Here is a 10,375-nt window from a genome sequence, read left to right as displayed (position 1 = left end):
GGTGCATACCTCGCCATACCTAACCTATCTGCACTGAACACTGGTGTATCTGCGGCTATGCGTGGGCAGACCAATACAACAGTCACGGTCTCATCTGTCATAAGTCCCAGGGAAAGATTGCCAGACATGAAGCAGTCAATGACATCACCAGGAGAAGTTTGGCTACAGCTGGGTGTCCCATAAGTGTACCTTCAGCAACGTCTTGACTAAACCTGGAGAGAAAGACGCCGGTGACCAAGTGCTATATACACTTCCTCACTGACTAACAAAATTACGTCAGTGAGGGACTGACGTAATTGTGTGAGACGTAATTTACGTTAAAGACTGACGTAAAGTCTAGAAAACTCTGGAACATGTAACGTTTGGAGAATTTTACCAACACTCTGTAATCTTGTATGACCCGAAGACCATCCAGATTGTCCGATTTTCAACCAGATCACCTTCGAGATCCACACTCACAGGGAACAGTCAGCCCAGCCGACACCTTCCTCGTCAGCGGCGGCACCAAAGTACCAACACTGAGACCAACGTCACCCCGACAGTGGCCAACAACCACTAGGCAAGACAACCAGCAATCTTCCAATGTAAACACCGTCCAGCAAATGTAGCAGCGGAGAGACCCCATAACCGTCCGACTCCGCTGCTGGTCGCCGCACTCCCTAAATACTGGCACTGAATTTTGTGTCTCAATTGCTACAACATTTTCATTAACCAAACCCAACTGAACATTTTACGAATAGTGGTGACATATTTGACTAATTTGTGAAACGCTGAGGGAACGAATAAATATTAACTACCATAAAAATATAATTTGACGTTCGAACAGGCGTTAGAGAATTCCAGTAATCCACCTCGAGTGTTTACATGAGAGTGAGGTGACCAGCAGGGCGGAGCCAGGCGGCCCGGGACAGTCTCTCTGTGAGTACCTGCCATCAGTTGTTCCTCCCAACTGTTTTGTGTCTGATGAGCACATATTTAGGCACATGTGTTGTTGAAGGTGTGTAGTCTCAGGTGTGTTAATTAGTGGGCGTGTGATAGTACGCGTGTTGCCTCAAGTATTCACCTAGTTGAGCTTGTTGTTTCGGCGCGCCTCTCGACTGTCAATCAATCATCTGTTACTAACTACTAAAAAATTTTTACACACACACTTCAGCACGGGTGGAACACGGGGACACAGGTGGAAACTTAGTACCCAGATGAGCCACAGAGACGTTAGAAATATTTTTTTCAGTGTCAGTAGTTAATAAATGGAACGCACTAGGAAGTGATGTGGTGGAGGCTGACTCCATACACAGTTTCAAATATAGGTATGATAGAGCCCAGTAGGCTCAGGAATTTATACACCAGTTGATTGATGGTTGAGAGGCGGGACCAAAGAGACAAAGCTCAATCCCTGCAAGCACAACTAGGTGAGTACACACACCCAGGAAGGAGCCCGTAGCAGATGTCTAACTCCCAGGTACATATTTACTGCTAGGTAACATGGACATCAGGATGAAAGAAACTGTCCCATTTTGTTTCTCGCCGGCGCCGGGAATCGAACCCGGGTCCACAGGATTATTTGTCTAGCGTGCAGTCCATTTAGCCACCAGCGCCCATATGTGTAGGCTTCACCAATGTGATTCATCTAGAGTGTGTGTGTGTTGCCTCGGGTGCGTGGTCGGTGGCGGGTAAACGAGGCCCTTCAGTCTCCCATCACTGGACGAGGACCTCCTCTCTGTATACAAGTGCTACACAAGACCCCTATCACCTCACTGTGTAAACCTCGCCCCCAACAGGTGGCCTGTATGTGTAAATATAAGCTGCCTGTATATTTATGTATTGTGTATGAAGATTAGACTAGCATTTTAAAAACACTACAATCACCTTCTGTGGTTGACCAATAAATCCCTGAACTATATCTTTAACAGATCTTAAACACACATGAAGGACACAAGATGATGTATATTTGTGGGTTAGGATCGTAAATGTGTGGCCACGTCTGTGGTAGAATATAATAATAATAATACACAATTGAACACAATTTGTTCAACCACACACTGCTCTTTACACCACAATGCTCCTGCTCCACATTGTTCTTACCACACTGTTCCTTCCCTGCACGCTGTTCACGCCTCCACGCCCCCCCCCACACACACACACTCGACTGTCCCTTCTACCACAGTGTGAACATGGATGGAGACCGGAAGAGGACTTCAGTTGTTTAGCAGAAGATGGGGGGGGGGGTGAAGGGAGGACAGTGTAATTTAAGAGAAAAATGAAAGATGACAATGAGAAGGAAAGGGAGAAATGTGTGGATATAGCATGGGAGGAAGTGAGGGGGGGGGGGGGGGGGAGAAGCAGATGGTTGACTAGGCAGTGTTGCCATAGTGATAATACTGGCATGGAGGGGGGGGGGGGACCTCGCGGCACATTAGAGGTGCCGCGCTCGCAAGAACAACAAATAAACTGGACTGTGTCACCCAAGCACTGTGTCGCCGCCATAGTCAGGGGAAGGCTGCAGGATAAGCAGCTCCTCGTGTAAGGATTGACTGGGCAAGTCCTCGAGCACCGAGGCTGTGAACACTGTGTAACACTCACGACTTTAACTCCAACTGTTACAAATTGTTTCATGTTGCACAAGAAGGAAGTGGTTGTGGGAGGCGGCAGTGAGGCTGAGGGACAGGTCGCTGCCTACATCTTCCCGCCCAACATGCTGCACTGGCGTTTTGGAGAGTAATTAGTCTCATTATAAAACATACTCATCATACTCTTCTGCTCCTAGTACTCCCTAACCTCTGTAATAGGTTCCTCCTGCATTTTATTCATATAAATTCATATCGTTATTCATATTAATAATCTTCTTATGCTTGGCAGTTAAGAGGATTAAGGTAGTGTGTAGCGATATACACCAATATAACACCACATAATTAGCAATATAACACCACGTAACACAATATAACACCAACCACATAATCTATATAAATAAAAATGGAAATGGTCGTTTGTTCAAAATCGCTAATCTCCGAAAGTTCTTCACCCATTGCTTTGAAATTTTCACACAACGTTCCATTCGCATTCTAACAAGTTTATATATACATGTTGTACAGATGTCACGTCTGTGACGGGGAAAAACATGCTTTTTTGAAAAACTGTTTTTTTCATGTGAAGGAAATCTTCGAAACCTCTTTACCGATTGCTTTGAAATTTTGTTACAACGTTGCATTCGAATAGGCGCGTCTTTTTATATATCTTCCTCTTCTTCTTGAGAATAGGTGCAGTTTGCATGAATGGGTAACTCTCCCGATGACTGCACCAGGACAGATGTAAGGAGACGCGTTGATGGTAAAGAGGAGAAGAAAGTCAAAAGCGGTAGACGTGATGGGCCGTAGAGTTGCGACGAAAACAGAGGCGAACGTCAGAGGGAGACTCCCCGCACCGGGGGGCGGGGCGTCATGGTCACGGTGGCAGCTGATCCAGGCACGGCGTAGCGGTGCGCGCAAGATGGGAACTAATATTTCTCCGGAAACTTACGGTACGGAAAGCGCAAGCGGTACGCTTCCCAAACCACCCACAGGTCGGCGGGCAGCCGGCCATCAGGCTGTACCCTCGGCTGAGACATGCTATCCGGCACCCTATAAACAAACTCCTTCTTTGACGACACCCAGATGGTTGACGAGCACCACGGGATCGGAAGCACCCGGGCATCCCGATAAGGGCCCAACTCCGGACCCTCACAGGGCACGACCCCAGCAGACGGGGCTAGGCAACCCCCAGACCGGGGCAAGGAAGGAGGGGGAACTGCCGGCGCGGCAGCGACCCCACCACAGGGCACAGGAGCCGAGGCTCCCTGGCACACATCTTTCCGCAACTTCACGACGAGGTCCCGACCATCAGGGACAATCCCCCACTGCGGGGACCCAACAGCAGGAGACGCAGGAGGGGGGGGCACAGGGAGCAACGTCGGAGCCCCTCACAGCACCATCATCCTCGGCGGGGGACGCCAGCTGAGCACCATACTCCCCCACCTCCTCCCAAGGCACACCACGAAGGGGGGAGACACTCCGAGCCCGCCGCGAACGCTTCGAGACAGGCCGCACCACACCACTCCCAGCAGGCCCCGCCGCAGGCACAGCCTCCACCATCATATCCACACAGGCCACACCCGCACCGTCCGAAGAGTCCACAGAGGCCACATCACCCACACTGTCTACATCATCCACGGAAACAGCCTCAGAACACCGACGCGCACGCTTCTGCAAAGGAACGGGAAGAGCAGAACTACAGGAGGCAACACACTCAGGCACGGCAGGCACCTCACCACGCCGAAGCACCCCCTCCAAAACGGCAGAACCCGCGTCCCCGGGAGCCGGTACCACATCCACAGGCGGGGGCGGAACATGAACCTCCACCGGGACACCTTTCACAACACACAGCTCAGGCGACAGCCCGACACCCTCACACACCGGCGGAACAACCCCAGGAGCCACAGCTGGCACTAGACGTGTCGCACAGGCCGGAGAGCTCTCCTCAACAGGCGGAGCAGCAGACAGGCAGTCAGGCGCCTCAGGCACAGCACCCACACCGCCCGAACGCAATAGGGGCGGAAAATCCTCCGCACGAAGAACATGCACACGACCAGTCGCTCCCACGTCGCACGCTGCAGCCAGATGACCCTCGTGACCACACCGATAACAGGTGCGCGGTTGACCCTGGTACTGGCAGCGGAGCGTGTAACCCAACACGGACATCGACGACGGTACACTACCCTTCAGCGACATCGTCAAGGTGCGGGAGCCGTCAAGCATACCAACACAGTGCCCGGCAACGACCTTGTTCCAACGAACACTCAACACTGTCCCAAACCGTTCGAAACAGGAGGTTAAAAAGTCGTCCTGAAATTCGAAGGGGGCACCATGCACCGTCACAGACGTCAAGGTGACACTAAGGTTCACTACCTTAACGGAGCCAGCAGTATCAGGGAGAGGGTAAACACGCCCCTCACACCGCTCGAGAAACGCCTGAAAGGCAGCCTGGAGGCGGAACTTGACCACAGCACGGTGGCCCTGAAGCAGCTGGATGCCCACCAGGTCAGACAGCTGCACATGCAGCACGTCCACTAGGGCGACACCAACCAATGGATGGTCCACCGGCACCGTAAACGCCAGACCAGCTGACAGCGTCCTCTGCAATGGAGGGCGAAACGTCCCCATGGCGAAGCAAACGTCACCCCGTCAGTGGCAAACCACCACCAGCAGGGCAAACAAGGGATCACCCAACGTAAACACTAGCCAATGCGGAGAGACCTCAGGAACGTCCGACCCGGCCGGCGGTCACCACGCAACCTTTATATATCTACTATATACATGCCTCCCCTGTGACAGGAAAAAACATGCTTTTTTTTTTTTTTAAACAGCGCCATCTGTTGCACATAATAGCAACATGCACGTTATTACTAAATATGTCACGAATTCCATTTCAATGTTTCCTATTGTATTGATCAATGTTATTTCCATACATTTCGATTTTTTATTTTTTATTGAACTATTTTGTGTGACATTGTGTTAATAAATCACTATCGGTAACTTTGGACAGGACTCGCGCCCATTATTTTTCTCCTGAGTCTTAACTTTGGACCGGACTTGCGTCCACTACAAAAAATATTTGTATAAAATTTATTTTTTATCCAATCGACCTCGGGATAATATCAAAATAAGCGCCTTTAGAATTCGCACAATTTGATACCAAAATGAAAGATGTAACATGAAACTTGATGTCCGAACACTAATATGATTATAAATAGGCTTTTGGGGCCAGATTCACGAAAGCACTTACGCAAGTACTTACGAAAGTGTACATCTTTCCTCAATCTTTGACGGCTTTGGTTACATTTATTAAGCAGTTTACAAGCATGAAAACTTCCCAATCAACTGTTGTTATTGTTATAAACAGCCTCCTGGTGCTTCGGAGCTCATTAACTGTTTAATAATTGGATACTAAGTCGACAAAGATTGAGAAAAGATGTATAAGGTTCGTAAGTGTTTGCGTAAGTGCTTTCATGAATCTGGCTCTTGGTCAAAATTTTAAAATATTTGTTAAATTCTATTTATTATGCTATTATGTTGGGAATAGTTTTAAAATGTGCGCCTTTACGTCGCGCGAACAATTTGATACTAAAATGAAAGATGTAACACAAAAATTTGTCAGAACACTGGAAAGATATAATTTTGTGATGATGAGCGTCCAGAATTAAAATGTTAAAATTCCAGTTATTGCTCTATTATTATGGGACAAGTTTTAAAATACGCGCCTTTTTTCATTGCAAACAATTTGATACCAAAATGAAAGACTTAACACGAAATTTGATGTTATCAAATTGAACGAGTATACACATTAGGTTGCAGTGTACAAATTGGTGCTCGTTCGCGGGTAACTTTAGGCTTTTCTGCGGGGAGGCACTCCAGGCTTTTGTACATTATATTCATACACATCTGTAGGGAATTTAATTGCGAACACAATGATACCAAAACGAGCGACGTAGCACGAGAATTAAGGTGAGAAAGCTGAAACGAGTATACACATTTAGGTGTCACCGCGCGCTTACCCGCACGCTGGGTGCATGACCCCTAAGTTGACCGCGCGCCTGTCCGGTGAGCGATAGTGTTTATTGATTAAAAATGAGCTGTGTTTTTACCATACTGTCCATTTCGTTAGAATACGCATAGATGCCACATTTGTGACAGGTAAAACTATGTTTTTCTTGGAAAAACAGCGCATCTGTTGCATGTAAGAGCCTCACACATGCTATACTAAATATGACAATTCCATTTCAATGTTTCTGATTGCATTGATAAATTGAATTTTCATAGATTTTGATTTATTTTAATTTTGATTTAATTATTTTGTGTGAATTGCGTTGGAATTGAGCTGTGTTGTTTACCAGACCGTTCATTTCATGAGTATAGTTTATTTTGTTATTTTTTCACATTTTCATTTCATTTTTTAGCTGCTTTTCTTATATTTTAGTGATGGGAACATCAGATCACTTGATGTTCTCAAATTTCTGATGGGAACATCAAACCATTTGGGAAGGCAGCGGACGAGGGAGTGGGGGATCGTGGGGATGACGAGGGGACGGAAGTGAGAGATAGTGGGGAGGACGAGGGGACGGGGGAGTTTGGGATGGTGGGGGATGAGGGGATGGGGGAATGGAAAATGCTGGAGAGGACAAAGGGACGGGAGTGCATGATGGGAAGGAAGAGGGGATAGTGGAGTAGGGATTGGTTGGGAGGCCGAGGAGACGGGTGATTGGGGAATGGTGGGGAGGACTGGGAGACAGGGAAGGTTGCTGTGGCTCAACCAAAATTTTCTGCTGTTACTGAGCCACAGCAACGCGTGGCCGGGTACTGCTAGTTAGCAATAATCTTGGGAATCAGTAACCCAGGACCGCGGGTGCTTCACAACACAACAATAATCATACAGACAAACACCAAGAGAGTGGACCAGACAACACCACCTCACCTGAGTACACTCCACCAGCTACAACACACACGGGCCTCCCCGAGACGTCTTACTGGCGTGGCAAGAATGCACAAATACCAATCTTATGTAACATCACAAATCTACTATACCTTCTTGTGAATGAATTATAATAATAATAAAAATAATAATTATTATTGTTGTAGTTGGTAAACTACAACACAACACAACAGTTGGTTTTGTTGTGCTTCCATCTCCTGAAGCATTTTTTTTTTTTTTACTTAAAGAGTATCTTATTTTTTGTTTGTGATTTAAGTGCTAGTAAAGGCGGGCAAACTGAGGAAAACTGAGGTGAAGAGCAGTGTAACACCAAGGGGGGGGGAGACTGAGAGCCGCTGAGGGTAATATCTCTACATATAGACGCGACAAAGCTAATTACATGGAGACTCTAACACGCGGAGAAACACTTGGAACCTTAATTCACACCAATTGTTAAGTTAGGTTTACGTCTAACATCACTCGCACAGGCGGAAGGCATTTATAAAACTCCCACAGTCCAACCACTTGGGATGGACGGTAGAACGACGGTCTCGCGTCATGCAGGTCGGCGTTCAATCCCCGACCGTCTGCTCGTATCTTCCCCCCTCCGTACACTTATCTGCTCGTGTCCCCCCCTCCGTACACTTGTCTGCTCGTGTCCCCCCCCCTCCGTACACTAGTCTGCTCGTGTCCCCCCCCTCCGTACACTTGTCTGCTCGTGTCCCCCCCCTCTGTACACTTGTCTGCTCGTGTCCCCCCCCTCTGTACACTTGTCTGCTAGTGTCCCCCACTCCGTACACTTGTCTGCTCGTGTCCCCCCCCCCTCCGTACACTTGTCTGCTCGTGTCCCCCCCTTCGTACACTTGTCTGCTCGTGTCCCCCCCCCTTCGTACACTTGTCTGCTCGTGTCCCCCCCTCCGTACACTTGTCTGCTAGTGTCCCCCCCTCCGTACACTTGCCTGCTCGTGTCCCCCCCCCTCCGTACACTAGTCTGCTCGTGTCCCCCCCCCTCCGTACACTTGTCTGCTCGTGTCCCCCCCCCCTCTGTACACTTGTCTGCTAGTGTCCCCCCCTCCGTACACTTGTCTGCTAGTGTCCCCCCCTCCGTACACTTGTCTGCTAGTGTCCCCCCCCCCTCCGTACACTTGTCTGCTCGTGTCCCCCCCCCCCCTCCGTACACTTGTCTGCTCGTGTCCCCCCCCCCTTCGTACACTTGTCTGCTCGTGTCCCCCCCTCCGTACACTTGTCTGCTCGTGTCCCCCCCTCCGTACACTTGTCTGCTAGTGTCCCCCCCTCCGTACACTTGCCTGCTAGTGTCCCCCCCCTCCGTACACTTGTCTGCTCGTGTCCCCCCCTCCCACCCTCCGTACACACTCCTGTAACTGTCCGCCTGTTATTCTATCTGTAATAGGTTAACTGTAAGATAAGTATCACAATGATTGAAATGCATATATATTTATGAATGTATGTGTATGCATGCAACGTATACGTGTAAGTATGCTTTTGAATCTGTAGGCAATTAAGGTGGTGTCGGGTGGGATTGGTCGGTGTGTGTGTGTACACAGCCAGCCCATATACCCCCATACAGACGTCCAGGCCGCCTGGTGTGAGCCCGGCTACCCTGGCAACCACAGGATGGTGGGACGTCAAGGCAGGATGTTGTCACGTCACGTGAGTATCTCGCACACAGGGAGCCCCTCATTACTCAGCAGCGCCATCTTCAGAGGGATTTACCCTATCATCTGAGGTGTGGAAGCTCCCGACTATCGTGAACTTTGTGTTGCAGTTGTGGTTAATGTGGTGCGCGTGGCTGCTGTGGAGGGGAGCGCGAAGTTGACCAGCTCTGTGGCTCACGGGAGAACCATCATTATGAACGGCTCGGCAAGGAACTTGTCCGTTTTGAGAATGGCGTTCCTTATTGTTGGGATGGTGGCGCGAACTGAAGCAGGGAACGTCTTGCAAGGTGAGGCTCTCTCCTTGTTCAGGAAAGGAAGGTGAGTACAGGGAGGAGAATGTGAGTAGAGGTAGCAAATGTGAGATAATTTAGTCGTCTTGATACCAACTCGAAAATATTTTTTGTAGTTAATATCTGAGCTTGGTTGGCTGTGGACTGTAGCACCTGCTACATTCACGAGATTAGTGAGCTGAATTATATGTGGCGGAAGTGTAGCCCTCAGACCTCGTGCCTGGTCTGGGGGGCGTGTCCCCCCCCCACCTCGTGCCTGGTCTGGGGGGCGTGTGTCCCCACCCCCGTGCCTGGTCTGGGGGGGCGTGTGTCCCCCCTCGTGCCCGGGTCTGGGGCTCTGCTCTGCACACATACTTTTAGAGAGATATATCGCGCACGAGTGAGAATCTGTTATTAGTTAATCACCCAGACATTGAACACCAGAAGTTTTGTTGTCTAACATTCATTAATCACTCGAACATTGCCCAAAATGTCATGGTTTATTGTAAGAAAATTCAACTTCAGTGATGTCTACCTAATCCTCAATTAAATACATGATAGAGGTCAACAGAGAAAATATGCATGTACATGGTTGGGACACTTGACATTATTAAAGAAGTATCACTAAGAGATGCTTTGTTGATAAACACTTTAAATCCTGTTGAAAGCTGATTCCTATTACACTCTGTGTGTGTGTGTGTGTGTGTGTGTGTGTGTGTGTGTGTGTGTGTGTGTGTGTGTGTGTGTGTGTGTGTGTGTGTGTGTGTGTGCGAGAGAGAGAGAGAGACTGGTGAGTGTGTGAGACAGGATTTGACCCAAGCACGCCACCCAGAATATTGATATAAACTGCAAACGCTGAACAGATTTCCACTTCACATTTGATTTAACTTGTTAGTTACCATAAAGTTTTATTCTTAACTAGCTGAACCCAGC

General features: G+C 48.7%; 1 protein-coding gene across 2 annotated transcripts in view; it reads left to right on the top strand.

The window, feature by feature from the left end:
- The first annotated feature begins 691 nt into the window (after positions 1–691).
- LOC138355578 (low choriolytic enzyme-like) overlaps positions 692–10,375 on the top strand; it is a 55,037-nt gene continuing 45,353 nt past the window's right edge. The window contains exons 1-2 of one of the 2 annotated variants that reach the window (XM_069310888.1): positions 692–918; positions 9,284–9,460. In XM_069310888.1, the coding sequence (XP_069166989.1) occupies positions 9,367–9,460 (94 nt within the window). In that variant the 5' untranslated portion in view covers positions 692–918; positions 9,284–9,366. Of the gene's footprint in view, positions 998–9,283; positions 9,461–10,375 lie in introns of both variants that reach the window. The other variant, XM_069310887.1, reaches the window with a different exon arrangement.

The sequence above is a fragment of the Procambarus clarkii genome, chromosome 68, assembly GCF_040958095.1.
Source record: "Procambarus clarkii isolate CNS0578487 chromosome 68, FALCON_Pclarkii_2.0, whole genome shotgun sequence".
NCBI classification, from domain to species: Eukaryota; Metazoa; Arthropoda; class Malacostraca; order Decapoda; family Cambaridae; genus Procambarus; species Procambarus clarkii.
This window is presented reverse-complemented; position numbering and strand designations above follow the sequence as displayed.